Source organism: Aythya marila (genome assembly GCF_965140915.1).
Source record: "Aythya marila genome assembly, chromosome: 2".
Taxonomy (NCBI): Eukaryota; Metazoa; Chordata; class Aves; order Anseriformes; family Anatidae; genus Aythya; species Aythya marila.
In genome coordinates, this window is record NC_139043.1 from 7,137,232 (window position 1) to 7,157,449 (window position 20,218).

Genomic DNA, 20,218 nt, shown 5'->3' on the forward strand with positions numbered 1-20,218 from the left:
TTCAAGCTTTAGCACTGGGATGGACAAAACCTCAGCAATACACAGTGGAAAGAATGACAGCACTGCCTGACCAGGCTCGTTTGGTGGCGATGCCTCTTGCTGTTGCCTTCCACAAGCCTCTTGTGGCTGGGAGATGCAAGAGCACTCGCTGGCTTTGAAGATGCAGAAGCCGGCACGTGGTGATTCCCATTTAACACCTACGAGTGCAGGGACAAACACTGCCCTCCCACCTGCCTGGCTCTTCATAAATATAAAATGCAATAGGGGAGTAAAGGAGTGAAAATGGTGGTGGGATTCCTGAAAGGTACAGGCCTTCTGATCGCTTCTTTAAACACTTCTTGCAGCGGGCAGTCACTGCTTTTCCACAGGTACTCGAAGACTCTCTGCTGCCTCAAAACTCATCCCTAAAAGCTGTCTCAACACCCCCCCCTCCATCTGACCAACACTCACCAGCAGCCTGTTTGACTTTAGTGCGATTTAATTGCACTGACTTGTCTTAATAATAAAACTCATGCCAAGACACTGCAGCTGGAGCAAGAGCTGACCCAGGGTGAGCTTCCGAAAGACTTGCACCCCCCTGTCCTCTATCTTGCTGCCCCCCAGTGCCACAGAAGCTTTCCTGGATCACCAAGGTGGCCATGACCACCCCGACCTACTCCAGCCCTGCTGTGGTTGTGCAAAATAAGGTGCCTTTCCCCAGATTGCTCCCTCTGTAATGCTCCTCCATCACCATCCTCCAAGGCTGGCACAATCCCAGAGCAGCTACCATCCTTGAGTACCCAACAGTATTTACTCCCTTAAAAAAATGCCCGAGATTTCCCTTCCTCACCCCTAAAGTCCATGGTTAGAGGACAAAGCGTCACCATGGGGCAGGGGAAAGAAAGCTCCATAACGAAATCTCCCTCGCACAGCAGCTCCACAGTGACCCCAAAAGTCCAGGGGATTCCCGCTCTCCCCAGAGAAATATCTTAGCTTTAAGGACCTGGAGTTCAGGGTTTATCTGACTGCATGCATATATGGCACTATCTTTTTTGCATTTTCATATTGTGATATTTTTTACACGTTCGTTGTCCCAGTGGTCTGGATGCTATGGGAGCATCGATTCACAGTGGTCAAAGAAACATGAAGGAATTATGGCCCATCACTAAGGAATACCAGAGGGGTGGCTATTAATTAAATACATTGCTATAAGTAAGAAGAATATTAAATCTCAGTTTCTTTCTCAGTCTTTGTTTCTACAGCAGAGGAAACCATGGGGAAAAAAAAAAAATGTTCCTAATCACTACAACAGAGCCCCTATCTGTTACCCCATAGCCCTGGCTTTGATTGTTTCTCTAAGTTCAGAGCACTGATCCCTACCGTAAGAATTTAAGCTCTTAAGTGCCCACATGGGAAACTATTCCTTGTTGAAGGAATCAACCCATCATATGGATGATCCATCACCAACCCATCACCCACCATCATTTGGGTGATGAGCAAATATCACTGAAATTACTAAAAATATTTCTTAAATAAAAGTTTTTTTTTTGTTTGTTTGCTTTTTCAGCTCAACCAGCTTCCTAACATAGATATCTCAGCAAGGATTTACACTATTAACCCCAAACAGCCAAGTCTGGAGATGGTTCCAATGTGTTGGAACAATTCATCAAATGCAATGGTCAAATCCTCTCCTGTGCCACACTCTCAGAAAGGCAGCTGTAGCAAATCACTTCCTTTAATTGAAAGTAAGACAGCAGAATTGGACTTTCACGGGGTAGAAGCCACACTTTAATTACCTTCACTGGCAGCAATAGTGCTTTCTTCTGAAAGATGAAAAAATTCAGCTAACCACTCATCTAAATGTTTACGTTGATTCAGTTTTGAAGCTTGCTTTCCCAAACAAGTTTAGGCCAGCACTGCACTGTGGTCACCTGCTGCTGCTGTACTAAGGACCCGCACACCCTGAGCCAAAGCACTATATTTATTACCTGGCTGCGTGTTCCAGCTGCTGTTTGCGACTTTAGTCTTGGAGAAACCCTTTGGCTCGAGGTGGCTGCTCTGTGCCTAACGCTGCCCAGTGTTTCTGCAGGAAACATGAAGGCAGCAGGTGCTTCGCGATGTTAAACACATCATAAATAACACGGGCACTATGTGCCACGTGCAGCTCCTCTCGGGTCAGTATTAAGTGTTAGCTCATGTGCAGTTCTTACCCTCCGAGTCCAAAAAATCTTGACCTTGTAGCATTTAGACGTGGCTTTTTTTTTTGGCATGGACTAAAGGTGGTTTTAGCCTCTGGTGAGAAGGCTGCCAGGTGGGGTGGAAGGCAGAAGGAGCCTCCACGGGTTGGGGGCTGCCCATTGGGCTCTAAGGGGGTGCAGTGGTGAACAAGAAAAACCCCATAACTGCAGCAGTGTCGTCCTGCTGAGGTGTCGGGTCGGGTTGCTACACGCAGCTCACTCACCATTAAACTGATCCGGGAAAAGACCGCGAACGTTAAGAGCTATGGAAATCTTATACTGAGGTTAAGCAAACAAATTTGACACCAAACCTTCCACCCTGTGCATGCAGGCAGTTGAGCACAAACATTCACAGCGCCCCTGAAATGCTCAGGATTCCCAGATAACGGCGTTCGCTGATGAACATAAGATGAATGGCTTCTGCACGACTTCCCCAGCAGAAATGAGTTGCGTTAGGGTACAGGTACTTGCCAACGCAATTAAAAGTCCATCTTCATATTGAGGGCTACATCCTGACCCCACTGGTGGCAATGACAGAGCCTCCTGGGACTACGAGAGGAGGACTTGGTTCCCTGAACAACCCCAGAAATCACTACAGTTACATACATTAGAGGGATGGGTGCTTTTAGCCCTCACTGTTTGAAAGGGTTTGGAAGGAAAGGAAAAAAAAATAAAGCATAATAAAGGGTTCTTAGCATCCTGCTCGAAACCTAAAGCAAAGGCACATAGTGCAATCCCAGCCTCTCCGTACAGCAAAGAGGAGCAGCAGGATGCCCACAGGAGGGCACCTATGTTTCGTGGTTGGCTATGAGCTCCCAGGGAGACGCATTTTGGGCTTTGCAGCGTGGCACTGCCTGGCACAGCCACCCACATGCGCTTGTCACCACAGTCCTGCACCACACACCTATGGGGGCTCTCAGAGCTGCACTTCCCCTTCAGTCACCGAGAGCCATAACCAGCAGGAGATGCTGCAGGAAGCAAGCTACAAAGAAAACCCTTTTGCAATCCGCAGCAGCTGCCTTATCAAATCATGCTTATATAGGAACCTGGAGTCAAGCTACAAAATAATTTAACAAACAAACAAAAAAGCCCACAATCCATTCTTTGTTTCAAAGCTAAAATAAGAAAGATCCTATCCGGATTTCATTAAACACTCAGTGCCCCATGCTAGAACCAACCGGCCCAGGTGATAAGGGAGGGCTGTGAGTCTGCTGATCCACCCTGGAGTTCCCAGGCATGGGGACCTTCGTAAGCTCCCTGCTGGCTCCGTGTTCCTGTGATTGTCATAAAACAGTTAGGTTTTGACATTTGGACCTTTCCAGCAATGCTCTACAGATGTGTTGGTTTAGCTGTTTAGCCAGATAACAAACTCCAGCATCCTGAAAGTGGATCAAAGCTAAAGCTACTGGCAATTACAGATTATTACTCATGGCACACAGGTGGCTACAGACTAAAATCTTCCCTTCAGAAAGGTCACTGTTCAGGAAATTACTCTCTAAATTACAATCACTTACAACATGTTTGCCTTTCACAGCTTTACACTATAACTACAATCCGTTCTCAACTTGCTGCCCCATCCTTTGCGTTTTGCAGCGCCAACCACTTCATGTCCTGGCTGGCAAACCACTGTTAGTGCTTCCGAGCATTGTGCAAACCCCACTGTGAAACCCCAGAATAGTGAGGACTTTGAGGAGCAGGGAGCTCCAGCTAATGTGCATGTGTGTTGCTGTGACTAACACAAGACTTTTCTGAATCTGTTTTGGGTTCTCTGCATAGAGCTATCCTTCACTGGGTATGTCTGCTCCACACCGTGCCAGGGAAATGTGTCAGAAGGTTTGCTGGATTATCAGAGCTCACACAATAACAGTTACTGGCTCCCTAAACATGCATTAGCCTGCTGAGAGGATACATGATTCAAACAAACTTTTTTAGAGGTCCTGATGCTTGCGAGCCATTCTTAGATCAAGGCACAAAAAATAGACTCAAGACTCATTTTCTGACATCAGTAGAAGACCTTGCCTGTCCTCTCCTTATTTTAAACTAAGAACAGGACTTCTAGACTCCTCCAGCTGATGTGTTGATTATTTTAAGCCCAATAAAATCCAAACCAATTAACTCACTAGGCTAGAAAATCCTAAACCAATTAATTTAAAAAAGTGGCATCCTTGTCCTCCTCTGCTTTGACAAAAGCAAACGTGAGCTTACTTTAGTCAAATAAAGAGCAGCATGGACAGACTTGCCTCCAGTACACAGATTCAGGAGCACAGAAATTAGTAGATCAGTGAGGTTGGCATAACTTTGGTATTACACAATTTCCACAGCCCTTTCACCTCTGTAAAACTCCAAGTACAAAAAGGCTTTACGCTAGATCTCCTAATCCAGTCTGATATTTGCCTTAGTATGGCAATGGGGAAAAAATCTGAAGCCTGGTGCTTTGCAGAGCTTTATACCAGAAGAGAACTTCTGTGCTTTTCCACATCCCCTCATCCCTGTATCCCATCTGCATTTAATTTGTCTGTACACACCAAATGGGCCAACGATGTCTTCATAGTTGGATGATGACTATACAAGTTGCTCTAGGTGCTCCAACCACTGAGCAAATTAACATGGGTGATACAGGCTCTCCTTGTCCGATTCATGACTCTCCTGGTGACTGCTGGAAGTGACTTTGCACTGAAGCAGCTGCTGGGAGCTCATGTGATGGTTTATACCAGCTCAGCTGCCAGCCTGTGGTGTCACTGCGTTCATATAGAAGCGTAGAATCACAGAATCATTTAGGTTGGAAAAGATCTCGAAAATCATCTTGTCCAACCTTTAACCTAGCACTGAGAGTAATCAACATCGCACCCTATTGAGTCTCACAATACCATTATTTATTATTATCATTATTATTATTAGTTATCTATTTGGAATTCAATGTTTTAATTCAGCCCCAGCTCAGTCAAAACCCACACTGATTCAGCAAGGGCTACGTGAGAACTACTGGCCACTGGACTGAGTCTAGAATTTAACTCTACTTTACTAAACAGACTGTATCTCCCAAACTATGCCTTTTTCTGCCCTGTAATCAAGTTGTTTCATTCCCTATTTTTCCAGATCAGAAAGCTGATTGATTCAACATTTATCATGTTCATTTATGCATTGTTTTGAGGCATTTTCCATGGGCTTTATCTATGGAGAAAAGCACTCAGAGAACTTATGATATATATAAAGTTTGACTTTGATACCTTAAGTGGCTGGTAAGACTCGAACTATGTATCATAAGATATTGGATGCACAATACAGTTTCACTGGGATCATGACTAGTGCTCACTAAGCTTCAGATAGAGCAATGCACTTAATACTAAGTATGTGAACAAAGCTACTAAAATAAACAGAACAGGATTTCTCCCGTACTTGCCCAGGGACTAAATTCTGAAATGATTAATCTCAGTGGAAATCAGACACTTAAGTATATTTGAAAATCTGCTCCTACATGTTTTCCTGGGTTTTAAAACTAGAGATAGTTTAAAAGAAATACTCAAATTATTTCCAAATGGTTTGCTGTCTAACACTTGGAGACTTCAAAACTCTCTTTTCAGCTTTACTTTTGCTTGCATTACCACTTGTGGGGAAACAAAGCTGCTTGTGAGTGAGCACTGCCCTGCAGACCTTCCTTACACAAGGACTTGAAGGAGATGAGCCACGAAAAGCCACCAGGGTTCAGCAACCTGTAGAGATGTTCAAACTGTACATTTTCTGTATGTATATTTCATACTAAAATAAATGTGGAAAGCATTATTTTACTGATTGGGAATTTGGGAATTTCAATTTCCTCTGCATGCCAGCAGCAGTCTCTAAAAGAACTAACATAAAACTAAGATCACTGATTTATTCTCTGTACATCACAAGAAATAAAATCTTGTTTAGTTACCACAAGTAACCATTTATAGCATGATCCATAGTCCAAATCCCAAGAAAGAGATAGAAAATGGGAACGACTAGTCCCAGGTCCATCATATCGGTAGGGTTACCAATGAAAGTTAGAGAATGAAAAATTTCCTTTTTTTTTTTTTCATTATTACATTTAAGCAATTAGCAATGAGCAGCGTAGAATACAAAATTATGCTGGGTGCGCTCCACCTACGCAGATTACAGGTAACACTGACCACGGGTAAACTAAGGTGAAATGGGAAAGACATTGAAAGATTTCTCCAAATAAATTAAGACCAATCACAATGGGCACATTCTAACCAGAAAAATCGTCTGCTGCTGACAGCAGATGTCAGTAGCTGGCAGAGGAACCGGGGATGAATGTGGCTGGTCTTTGGCCACGGGAAGCTGTCTGTGGCACCAATTCAGCTGCAGCCGTGCTGCTGACACATGTTGTCTGCAAAAAGTCATTTTTCTTGTGTAGGCAAGACTGAAATGAATTGCGTTAAGTCCCCTGCCTCTGTGGGCACAGCAAACTTGAAAAATTATGATTAGATGTATCTGTGCAGCAGTGCTGGGAGGGAGAGGAAGACAGAAATGGCTCTGCTCCTTTCCTAGTGCTTATGGGCCCATCCAGTCCTATGCAGGAAGCATGAGGGCAGTCACAGACAGAAACTGAAGCTGCCCCATGGCATTTCCCTCCAACATCCCACTTGCCTGCAGGTCCAGAAGGCAAGGGAGCCATGGACACAGGCTGAAAAGCTGAAGGTGAAAGTGGCCTCAGCTATCCAACATCCCAATGCAAGTTATATTGATGTGTCTCTACAGTTGTAGTCCAAAGAGCAGGAGGGTCCCAGACTATGGGTCGAATATAGTGATTTAGCAAAGGAAAATCCAAACATAGACTTCAGAAGCTTGTAGGAGGGATGTATCTCCTCACATCCTGTATGGCATGAGAAGGAGGCTCCTACAGAGTAAAGGTGGGCAGCCAGCTTGATGCAGTGGTATGTGGGATGCCCATGCCTGGCTTCTCATGCCTGTATTGGACCAAAACACCACTTCATTGCAAATTATTACTTAAATATCATGAATATGGAGTAAAATCTGGGAGCTGTGAATTGCATGAATTCACAAATGAGAAAAGCTGCAGTACTGATGTGCCAGGGTCAGGAGGCCTTCAAGGTTGCAGAGCTGAATGTGGCAACATGAAACCTCAGAGGCTTTTCCCCATTTCTTTCCCGGGCTATTGGAAATGAGAGCCACTGGCTCCATCTATGGGTAAAAAATAGTACAGTTGTATTTCCTTACAGATGGTATATTCTAACTACAAGATGTTCTCACACTAAAAAAAAAAAAAAAAAAAAAAAAAAAAAAAAAAAAAGAAATCTTTCTGGTCCTTTAGTACTGGAACACCAGGAACCCTCCTTATGGATTATGTTAGGCACCATGGCACTGAATTTCAGATGCCAAAAATATATATGTATTTACTAAGGGAAAGCAGAAAATCAAGATCTTGTATTGAAAAGCATTTCCTTCCTCAAATATCGTGCATGTTCACTGTTATTCAGCACTGAGCACCAGCTTCAAGGTGTTTGAAAGCTGTGTAATTTTAGATACAACAGTCTGCAAGCAGCCTTTAATCCTGAGCTAACTTACGTTTTGATCCCAACCACCACAGCCCAAAGCTTAGGTCAATGGAAACCTTTTAATTGATTTCCTTTGCTGTTAAAATTGGCAGCGCCATCAATGCGCTGTGATTATTGCTGCTACTTTAACTGGTATTTTTGGAACAGGAAGCAGGATTGGAAAATGTCCTGCTGCCCTTCAGAGAGGGCATTCAGCCCCTGGTAGAAAGCTGCATTTTTAATGAGTTAAATCTCACACAGCCAAGTACTTTTATTAAAAATGTTTCTGGTATTTGATTTAAACATATCTGCAGGGATAGCTCCCTAATTTCCACTCGGTAAAGTGATGCTCTCCTGATTTACTTGTACATGTATTACTTCTGAGGTGAGAGCTCACGCAAGACCATGGAAAAATGTAGGCTGAGTTGTGTTTTCTTCCAGTGCAGGTCATCCTCCTGAGTTTACTTTGGATCGCCTTAGTTTGCTTTACTTCTATACATGAGGTGCTGCCTTGGGCTTTGCTGTTCTGAAATTCCTGAACCAAAGGGGCTGCGCTGGGGGCCAAGAACAAATCCCAATGATAAGAATCCCACTGAGTTTCCATCAGGATGGGCCAAGGCATCTGGAGCATCTTCTGTCTTTTCAAAGGTGGGACACTGGGCATGAAGCCCCAGCCTGTAGTTTGCTGTTTCAAAGCTGTGCATACAGCTAAGGACTTTTTGCGGGAAGGTATCTTTCACTTCAAGGTAGTTATTTAGGTCAGAGTCATGGGGTTGTGGCCAGCTGTTGAACTGGGGTAACCAAAAGGAAAAGACACAAAGATGAGCTTTTGGTTATTGCCAGAGAGAGAGAAAAAAAAATATTAAAGATGAGCAAATGCTTTAAAATCCTAGCTTGACACTGGAAAATGTTTTAAACCTCATGTCTGCAGATCACTTTCTGCTTTAATATTGTCCTAACCATTAATATCCTTGCTGAACTGCATATATTTGAGGGACAAAATAACTTCACTGGGAAAAGAGCAGCTACATGGGAAAGAAAACACTGCAAATGTCACACATAGCCTTTGAAATGAAAACAAGCAAGGAAGAAGTTGCTTCCAAGACAAACAAGGGATACACAGAGTAACAGGTTAGTCTGTGTTTTGAACAAGGCGTGGGAGGAGGAAGCGGAGGAAAGACTGGGGATGTTATTTACAAGGAAGACGGCGTATACTTCCCTCACATACTGCTGCAAGATAATAGGAGAAGGAGTGTAGGGTGGGCTCAGTTCAAGTAAAGTGAGGAAAAAAAAAAAACACCTAAAAACCCTGTGGGCTTTTACCTGGTGCTTTTTTCAGTTGTGGATTGCCTGGGTAAGTGCAGATTTGCTATAAACCAGAAGGGAAGGCTCCAGTGACGAATTTCACAGAGCAGCTGAGGCTGGGAAGGACATCTGGTGGTCTCTGGTCCAGCCCCTGCTCAAAGTAGGGCTGCAACTTCTGGTTGGGGTGCTCAGAGCCTCATCCTATAGCATTATTAAAATCTGCAAGGAAGCAATTTCACAGCCCTCTGGTCCCCTGCTCCAATGCCATGTCACCCCCAACAGGAACATTTGGCTTACGTCTACCTGAAGCTTCCCTTGGGGCCTCCTGGCCTTCCTTTGTGCATCCCTGAGATGCTTTGGCTCTGCCTTCTCCATAACCCCCAATAGGTAACAAATGACAGCTAAAAGATCTTCTCCTCCTCCTTTTTCCCCATATACCATGTGCTCCAACCCTGACCAACCTCACTTCATTTCAATACCATTAACCCATTTCATTTCAGTAGTACTAACCCAGCGCCAGCAGCTGATCACCTGTAACAGCAGGCAAGCACAGCTAGTCCACGTGATTTCAGCTCGCTGTCCTTTTCGGAAGAAATAAAGCAACCTAAACCTCCTTCCTTTTTACCATGGGTGTCCCAAGCTGCTTGAGAAAATGGGATTTTAATCACTTAGGATGAGGCAATTCTGAGCAGTGAAGCATTCAGGTAGCTTCAGAAATGAAGCCATGTGCTGTTTTGGCTCTTCTCAGAGCTCTGCAGCTTGGCACCTGCACAAAGGTCTGAAATATCTGCTCTGAGGGGTCTCTGAGAAGTCTGGTCACTCAGAAAATGCTCCTCGGCCTACACAGACTTTGTTTTGAGTGGGACATAGTCATTTAACTTAGTGCTTCATGGTACATCGGGTTATTCTTTCTTTGCCACACAGCAGAATGTAAAAGTTTTGCCTGTGAAAAACTACATAACACAACAAAACTGTTGGTTTTTGTAAGTGTTCTGATGTCCTTGTTAAATACAATTCAGTTAAATATAGCACACCCTAAGAGCCTAATTCATTACCAACCCCTGTTTAGCACACTGAATAAAATCTACGTTAACGTGACAGAGTGAAGAGCGTGTATCTGCATAAGTGTCTCTTACAGAGAGCTTAACGATGTGAAAGCACCTGGTATGGATTGCTCTGCAGATTTAAAAAAAAAAAAAAAAAGCTGCAGAATGAGACAAGTTATCAATTTTACTACAAATTTTAGTCAACACACCCTTTGCAAGAGGCCCTAAAAACAAAAGACCACAGACACCGAAGCCCAGCACAATTCCTGCAATGCTCTCTGGAGTCACAGGATCATGGGGATCTTCTGTTAGCTCAGAAATAGCATGGCCCCGTTCCAAGCCCGCCCCTGCGACAGTGATGTGACCTTATCAAAAGGGTTTTGCTGACTACTGGAAGATTTCTTTATTTAAAATTCTGATGTACCTAGCTAGGATCAGACTTAAGTGGTGCTATTTGCTTGGATAACTTAGTCAAAACGTCACACGATGGCTTTGCTATGCAGTGTGTATTGATGCAGCAGCAAGCTCTTCTGGGTGCACTGAATCAGCTCCATACTCCCTGTGCAACATTGAAACCTATCTGGACCAGCAAAAAGAGCTCAGATGAACTGTAATTATTGTGAGGCTTGAGAAAAAGGGGAGCATAAATAGCATGTTTAAACTTTAAGTTGAGAAGAGCAAATGCCCTTGAATAGAGTGATGCTTGCTATTCAGTTGGTGTCCTTCAGAAACACTGACTCTCCTGCTTTTAGTCTCCTGAAGGTGTTTCAGAGACAGGCAAGGACTGGAAAAGGTGCTGTTTCAAATAAGCTGCAGCAGAATAAACAGAAACAAAAAGAAAAATCCAATACGGGTCTGTATAGCTGTGTTCACGTGCACAGAAGTCGCTATGAAATTATTTGTTCTGATTAAAGCCAGCATTTTGAAGAGAAATTATGATGATGAAGGTGCTTCTACACTATTTATAAGCCACAGAAAATTATCAATGTTTTGCAGTAAACATACAGCCACATTTGTGTATATGCATCACTAATTCTGCACCTAGATTGTCTCAGAAGATCTGACCAAAAACATATGTCATTATTTCTTCTGTCAGCAGAAAGGAAAGTCTGACAGTCCAGCACCTTCAGTGGCACGATGTTGTTCCTCTCTTTCCCCTGTAACTCAGTCCTCTTCCTGCAGCCAATATCCCCTAGACAGAGTGGCCACAACTGCTTGTAGATTGACCCTGGGAACCTTTGCTCAATGAGAAAGCCTTAAAATCAAAGCCTTTTCTCAACCCTGCTCATTTGAGTTGTAGAAATGGTATATTAGTCCACGGGCTGGTGAAGAAGCAAAATTTGTTCCTGATGCAAAGTAGGCAACTGCTCTGAACCATGGAGGTCTACCACATCCTTCACGCTGCAAAGGAGCTCAAACACCCCTTTGGTGGTCATTTGATCAGAAACACATACCATTTATCGCTATCTAGTCAAGGCTTCTCTTTTTCCCCAACAACAGGGCAAAGAGATACCAGTAGAAACCTGCTGAAATTCTCTATGGAGTCTACAGAAACAAGCCTCCCTCAGCTCCTGAGATGAGGTCCTTTCTGTGCCCACCTCCACCACAAACCCCATGACTGCTCGAGTTCTTGAGCCCTGGAGCTGACACCCAACCAGCCCTGGTGAAACTGCTTGCAAACTCCCCCTGATGCAGGAGCAGGATTCCTAGGGAAAGTTTTGAAGCGTGATTTCCCTCCTCAGCCCTGTGCAGGTGTCCTGCATAAGTCATTCCCTACTTGCCAGCCAAAACAACCCCAAACACATGGTCAGTGAAAGCAATAACGAACAATTAGCACATGCCTCATCTGCACTTACTTCACTACCGCAGGTAAAGAATGGGCCAAGCCCAGAGGTACTGTGTATCTTCCTGAAATAACATGAGCAATTTCTTACTTTTTCTTGATCTGGAGAAAAACTTGATGCCCCCAGGAGAGGTAGACGGGTTAGAATTGGGGGAGGACTCTTTGGAGGAGGACCTGAAGATCCCACTGAAGCTCATTCGGCGTGGGGAGCGTGGGGGAGACTCCTGGTAGGGGAAGGGGAAGACTGTTTTGGGTGAGCCGGGGCTATGTTTGGATCTCACAGGGGCAGAAACGGGACTGGAAGGTCGGTTCTGGAGCCCTTTGGAGAAAAGGCCTTTTGAAGGGCTGCCTGCAGAGTAGCTTTCTTCCACCTGAGGAGAAGAGAAAAAAGGAAGAAAAAGAAAAAGCACCATTAATTCACTTCAGCTTGTGCCACTGGGATCTCAGAACTTGTCTCAACACAGTCATTCCCGTTTATTTGGGCTATGGATTAGCCAGGCCTGCCTGCACTAACACGTATGATGCATATGTGCCACCTCTCTGGGCTCCATGCTGCCTGTTAAAGATGACCTGAATTTCACCAAAAAAGTAAAATTATGTGCATAGACTTTATTATCACACATACAATTCTGGATATTTTTAGTAAAAAAATGTGTTTTTTTATTTTATTAGCCACATATTCTTATTCCTTCCCTGGAAAACTTAAAGGTGACTGGCAATAAATATAGATAGGGCAAACACAGTACCCTAAAGTCTTCCTCTTGCATTTAAGCACCCATCTGTGGAGGAGACTTAAGTCTCCTCCACACGATACAGCACAGCAGAGAGCACAAGTTCCCAAGCACCTGGCAGGTCTCTACAATGCCAGGCACTGCTACTTTCAACTCCAGTCCCAAAATAGAGAGACCATTTTAGACCAGCAATGTTCTAGCTAATTAGCCTGGCCTCCAGTTTGGGCATGACCTTTCCAACAGCTCTGTCTCTTCTGGGACCTGTGCTGGCTTTCCAGCCAGCAGGAATATCTGTGCACAACATAGCACAGCACTGTGCGGGCTCGCCCAGCGAGGGAGTGGGGGGAAATCCAGAAAAACAACCTAAAAAAAGGAGCAAAGATGAAATTCTCCCCACATGCAATTAACAGAAGCCTACCCAAACCGCTGTGGGATTTGCCTGTGCCTGAGCTATATGCAGAGTTTATTTCCTTCTGGATGAACAAAACACTCCTGTGGGCACGAGGCTTCTTTTTTAGCTGGGGTCATTTCTCATGAATGAAGGGCCTTGTTTCTGGCAGACAGCAGCACCGAGTTTCAGGTCTGCAGGGAAGGTAAAAGCAAAGGCCACAACTTATGCACCCATGGGCACAGTGTGCTGCCTCCTGCACAAGGCATGCTGAGGTCCAAGCCATTTGCATGCCTCCTCGCTCCCCAGTTATGCAAAAAAAAAGGGAGGTATGGGGCAGACCACAACTCCTGCCTGCCAGGCACACCCGATATGCGTCAGTCAAGCTGGGCAGGGGTGTTGTTGCCATGGGAGGAATGGTGGGGAAAATAACAGCTTTGATTAGAAAGACTTAAATGAAAAAAAGGATGAAAGCTGGAATGGGTCCTGCTGTGTGGGAACTGCAGAAGGGCCTGCAGAGATCGTGGTCTCTCCTTTGGGAAGGTTCCCAACCTGAAAGGCCTGTGGTACTTCATCTGGGAGATGGGCACCAACAGCATGGGTCACCAGCAACAACACGGAGCCCCACTGGCATAGCAGAGCCCTGCTATGAACTCTGGCCTGTGCTCCTCTGAGCAGCATGGAAATGTCTGGCAAGATGCACAACTGCTTTTTATACCCGCACACTTATTTTTTATAGCACAGAAAAGAATGTCTTGGCAATACCTGTCCTTTTGCAGAAGCATTAGAGGAGCAGTTGCCCTCATGGGGAAATTTTTGGAATGGATAAATCAATTCTAACTAAAGCACTGGATACAAACACCAACAAGAGACTCTCGACTCTTGATTCATCAGAAAAGAAAATATAGTGTTTCATGCTTAATGCAGTGGCCTGAGCCCTCCAACTCCATCACAGTTTTGTGTGCAGTCTTGAAAACTCATTTCTATTCCACATCTATTCTTCTGTGAGGACAGTATCTCCTCAAGTACCACTCTAAGTCCTCTGGCACGCAGATTGTCTCGTGGTGAGTATTTATCATGAAGAATAGGTCACAATCGCTCAGCTGAGACTTGGAATAATTAACATGCTATAAATAAATTAATAAAAAAACCTGCATTTTTATTATGGGTAAACAGTCTCAAAGTGGTAACTTTTTCATAAAAGCTCATTAACTTCACTAAAATATCATCTGTAAATCATCCGAGACTCCTTACACGTGGTTCTCTTCTAACTACACAGCCCAGGAAACAACCAAGTAGCACAACAGCACCTCCATTCTACTGCTAAATCTACTGCCTGAAAGCTGGGAGTAAGAAGTACATTTTCAAGTTCATTTTACTCATAATACAAATCTGCCACCACTACTATAGTTTAGGACTGTTTCCAAGATTGTAATTTCATTATATTATTTTTCCTAAAGTGACAAGCGATGAAATTTGTAAAGCTAAGAGAAGAATGTCCTTCTGGTGCCACCTTTAATATTTCATGCATCTTTTTTTGCATGCTTATTTGATTATAACCAAACACGGACAGCAGACACTTCGAAAGACTATGCTGTCTTCACGGGATAAAGCAATTCTAGAAATGTAAAATGTCAAGGAACAATTTGTCAAATAAAATCAGTATTGCCTTGCACGCACAAGCCAGACATGGAAGCAAAATGTTCTCGAATTCTGAAGAGAAGCAGTGGGATGTTTTTATTTATTGCAATCACAACCAGTTGCTTTCCCTCCATCACGCCAGGCAGTTGAATTAGCTAATTGTTAGAGCACCAGGGGCACACTGCTAAATACACATGTGCATGCTACTAAATTAAAGGAAATTACTACAATGAATTCTTCCCCAGCTGCTCCACACATTAATTACACAAAGTTTACACCCCCCATCAAAGAGGATAAATACCTGTGATTTTGCTTGGGGAATTGCATCAGTATTTCTTTCTTAGAGTATTATTGGAGGCTAATGATTGCGAGTTTTTAAAGATGATTAGGTGCTTCTCTGAATAAAATCAGCAGTAACGACAGCTATGACAGCACACGGAAAAGTCACAAGGCGATATTAATTTCCAGGCATCAGCTGGGAATGCAGAAGGATCTCTGCTGTGGAAGAAACTGCAGCATCCGATGCAGACCCAGAGTGACGACTCCAGCAGTGGTGCTGGAGGAAGGCTGCACAGCTAGATGGGTCCTCAGCCTGTTCTGCATGCTTTTGGGGTTAATATCCTTGAAGCTGTGACAGGCAGGTGGGAACAAAACTCCCACACATGCTTCTGAAATATAACTGTTTCCCCTGCTGAGCTGTAGCAGCAAGACAGTATTGCACCTTGGATTCTCACTTTAATAACCCTTTTAGATCAATTTGTGATGGCCCAGGAAAGCCAGTGAAGTGAGAATGAGCAGAAATATGAATCACACCTAGCAAATACACACAGTGACGGGGCTCATTTGACCCTGGCTGGATAATTGGGCTTTTGGAGATAAGTAGTACAAACACCCGATGGAAGTACAATACAAATCAATGCACAAATAAGGCCTAATTAAACAAATTCAAAAACTGCCTGAAGTATGAAGATTGTTCACTTAAATAAAAATAAATAAATAAATCAAAACCAAACAACTACCAACAAAACATCCCCTGTGTTGGCTTTGTGCAGAACCTACACGGGGTCCTTGAGCCTTACAACTGGTGATGCTGGAGAAGCAGAAATCTCAGCTTCTGAGCTCAGGTCTGCAGAGAACAGAGCAGCTGGAATAGGGCTAAACTAGCAGATGGGTAATAGAAGAATAAACGAGTGCCGGTGCAGCCCTACCCTCAGTCTGCAGGGATGTGCTCCCCGCTGAGGTTAAGCAGCTGAGCAGAGCCCCATGCTTGATTACACGTGCTGTTTCTGGTGACTGGCTTTAGCTGTTTAAGGCTTACATAGCACTGAGTAAATGTATCCCCAAATGCCATAAGACTACCACCAGTGTTCATGCTTCAGAGCACAAAAGGATCCTCAGCTGGGGACTGGGGGGAAACCTTGCCACGTTTTATAAACTGAGTGATCTTAGGCAGGCTCCTAAAATGTATCCAGAGCCAGCTGCTGTTGAAAATAAAGCAACAGAATGAGAGGAGAGTTGCACTGCTTTACATGGAGCAGACGTGCTTTCAGTTTTCTGAATGGAACGTAAAGTGGTAGCTTGGCACCTGTCCCAAGCTGGGCAGCTCTGGAAGATTTCATCTCAGCAAACAGCATCCTCACGGTTCCCCTTGTCCTTTCACCTGGATGAGGGGCTCTCTACCTCCCTAATCTCTTCTTCCTTTCCCACAACAATTCACGTTGATGTCTCAGAGCTATTCTGTGATGGACCAGCAGGCCTGCATCTTCATTTCCCATGGTCATTTTCAACAAACTCCTTGATGACAAAAATCCCAGCATAAACCTCCACCAGTTCCAGACTACCCCATACCAGTGAGTGAGATACAGCTGGACACAGGCCCAAACCACCACACAGATGTTTTTTTTTTTTTTTTCCCTGCTTGCTTACCACCCGCTGAGGATTTAACCTGTGCTGTGAGCACTCCCCAGACACTACCTGGGTTTGGGGAGAGCTCAGGCAAGAGACAGACCCAGACTGCATGTGGCCACCCTGTGCTAGTGAGTTCAAGAGTCTGGCCCTACGGCAGGACTGGGCCCAAACCCAGCATTTCTGGAGCAAGCGAAATGTCCCTGACCTCTCTTACTACTACTATTGATGTATCCCAAGTATCTTGTGCTGGTAGGAATTATCCATCCTGAAGGTCTTCCAGATCTTCCTGTATAAGGCACTTCTCTACATCCAAAAACACCCCCCTGTCTTTGTATCACCAACAATTTTCATTGGAATTTCTATTTTTCTGTGCCTTACTACCAAAGTTCAGCCCAAGGACTGAGGTTGGGAAGTGCCACCAGTTCTGTCCCTCCACCCAACAGTCATCCTTTCGATACCAGCCTGCCATCTTTACATTAAAATATTTTCTTACCTAATTTGCAATCTTCTTATTTTACAAGAAAGATTAAACCACATTACATTGAATCACCGTATGATAACCCCCAATGCAATGCACTGAGACCAAACTATTCGTCCTTCACCACAAACCAGACTCTCATCATCCACACATGAGCCGTCTCAGTCCTGCCTCTTCTCACACACAGACACAAGTTTTCCCAACATTGTCATTTTCTTTCTCCTGCTTTGCATTGAAATTTGGATCCCTTTTCTCTTTTGCCAACTTATGTCCTCTCTAGGAAGCCATCTGTTTTCCCAGCCTAGAATTTAAGGACTGCTTAACTGCAGGGAAGAGAAGTGTCCTGTCGAAGAGTTGTGGCCAGAAGAATGAATGAGCTGTGCTGAGAAGACTCTGACCATGAGCAGGCAGAAGCTGCGTCAGACCCGGAGAAACCCTAGCTCTGTCCTTGTCCTTACCCCAGCATTTCTCTGCAGCCATCTCCAGTGCTCTCCTAGAGTCAGAGGGCCCTTTGATAGGCACACAGCCTCCCTCAGAGATGCCCTTATTGCCTACTTCAGGAATCACCTTGGATTTTCATATTCCTTCTCCATTTTGGACAAAGTCATCTCTCCTTGGATGTGCTACAGCTCCCCTCTGGGGTGACTGACTCCTGCCACAATCCCTTCCCATCTGGGATTTACAAAGCTCAGTATCTCTGAAAAATCTCTGGCTTTGAGTCAGTTACTGGTGAATTTAGATTCATTTTCAGAACAGTCTGAAAATAAATAAATAAATTAAAAGAAAGAAACCAACACCCTGTATGGAATACGAACGGGCTCAAACTAAACAGCCCCAAAGCTTCAAAATGTTTCTGAATTTAAGTGGAAGTTATTAAAAGTTCCTGAGCTCTGCTCATTTCTTCTCCAGCTCCAAAAAATTAGCACACTTATGGAGCATTTGAGTTTTGTTTGCTTTTACAACAGTGAGTTATTTGACCTTTATTTTGCCTCTTCTCTTAAAAAAAAAAATTGGAAGGCGAATAACAGGAAAGGAATCGCCTCCCACCATCCTTGTCAGGGACAGTAAGCACAATTAAAGACGACACACCAGATAGATGTCTGCACTTATTTCCTGCCCTTCTGCTGAATCTCAATAAAAAAGCCCTTTGATAAACTTAATTGGATGATTCCCTCATTCTGGTGGAATAAAAGAGCTCACAGAATCACAAGAACTGACTTCATTAGCCCGAAAGGTAATGAAGGACTTACTCTCCCAGGCACCATGAGGCTGCATTCACCACCATTAGTTCCCTTGGTTCTGCATGAGCAATAACAATCGGGATGACAACGTGTTTTACGGGATCAGAGATGTCACTTCCCAAAATTAAAGTACAATGACACTTCCCAAAATTAAAATACAATGGGATGAGGCTGGCTGATCTGGCAGGCCCTGAGAGCCCTGAATGGCCATCCGGATGGTCAGGGTTGGGTTTCCCACAGCAAGCAGGAGCATGCTGGAAGGAAGGTGAAAGCAGGGCTGGCTCCAGGTGAGATGAGGATGGCTCCTGGTTCTGTTTCCTAACCATAAATGTTTCTGTCGAAGCAGCAGAGGGGAAGGAGGCAGGCATAGGTCAGTGCAGACATTGTCACACGTGTCCTTGTGCCAAGGCTCACTGCATCCACTGCAGGTGCCCCGTGCCGAGGCTGCCGCAGTGCCTGGGACATGCTCCCCATCCTTCCTGCTGAGGCCAGCTTACTGTTCACAAAGAAACGGATAACTAAAGGCTGAGAAAAAATAAATCAAAAGGAGATTTGTTATCTGGGAGAGAGGGGGATAAAAAACAGACTTTTTTTCCTTCTCCTCCCTGTTCTACCATTTATGAGTCACCGCACAAAGCAAAAACAATGCTGGGACCAGAACCAGGGCAAAGCGCTCCCCTGAGTCTTTCAGTACTGGAGTCATTCCTCAGATCTTTTCTGATCCTAGTTCATCAACATTTTCCTGCATTACTGACAGCAGAACTGTAAGTCAGTGACAGATGCAGTCATAACAAAACCTACATTTTGCCCTGTTCATTGGTTTGCACGTCCAAAAAAACAAAGTAATCCTTTAGCCATCACATCACATCCAGAATCTATGTACAGATGATTACCTGCAGCTGCTCTCAAAACCTAATCAAAGTTTTATGAAAGATTTTCCAAAAATAAAGTCTTCATTATTTGCTCCTAGGTGTAACTGCTCAGTTTGGCCAACCTGAAATGGGCAGTCTGCTTGTAAAATGTGTTTTAAGTGACTCAGGTCGTTCTGCATTGGAGAGTTTCCTGCTCTCTTCCTCCTCATTTTTCTGTGAACTACAAACTGCAATTTGCAATTTGTACAGTAATGAGCCTGTATTTCTTTCAAGTCACTGATAAAGTAATATATAGTAAAGCAACAATATGTTTTGTCTGCCTAGAAACAAAATTCTCCACTGATGAGTCTCAACTTATTTTATCAGCCAGGTTTTATTCACTTAGTAGGCTCCACATTTGGTCAGTATCATTCCACTTTCTTAAATCTAAATGTCCTGTGCTACATTTTTATGTGTATGACACCAATACATTTTCCGACTAAATTTATAATCTCATTTAAAAAGCCAAATTCTCTCATAAAGAACTGTTTGCCATTAATTCCAATCAAAATGAGTCTATTGTAATAGCATTATTAACTATCCAATATTAGATATTTCATTGTTTTACCCAGGACTAATGCCATACTGACAAATCTGAAAATTATCCTAATTACAGGCATTGTAAATATTAACATAATAATTGCTTTTTTTTTTTTTTTTTTTTCCCAGTCTTTTGCAATCTCCTCTCTGCTCCAAGATTTATTCAAAATCATCACTAATCAGCCAGTTCATTCAGAGCTGTTTTATCAAGGTTGTTGGGTTTAATTTTAAAATGTCTAGCGGTGGTATCTTCCATTTTAAATGCCCTTGAGTCATTAATGGGACAGAGTCACCATTGTCATCTAAGATAAACATCTCACCTGCTTCTTCTCCATGTAGAGAAAAAAACATTCAGTGAACACTCATTTTTCAAACCTTCTCCTATATTTTATTAACAAATCTATTATTTCTCTAAAGTGACAGAGCAATATTA

At 43.7% G+C, this 20,218-nt stretch overlaps 1 protein-coding gene across 3 annotated transcripts in view; it reads right to left on the reverse strand.

Moving 5' to 3' along the window:
* Positions 1-20,218, reverse strand: part of PRKAG2 (protein kinase AMP-activated non-catalytic subunit gamma 2) — a 208,962-nt gene that overhangs the window by 118,682 nt on the left and 70,062 nt on the right. For all 3 annotated transcript variants that reach the window (XM_082754155.1, XM_082754156.1, XM_082754157.1), the window contains exon 3: positions 12,039-12,318. In XM_082754155.1, coding sequence (XP_082610281.1) covers positions 12,039-12,318 — 280 coding nt within the window. The remainder of the gene's footprint in view (positions 1-12,038; positions 12,319-20,218) is intronic.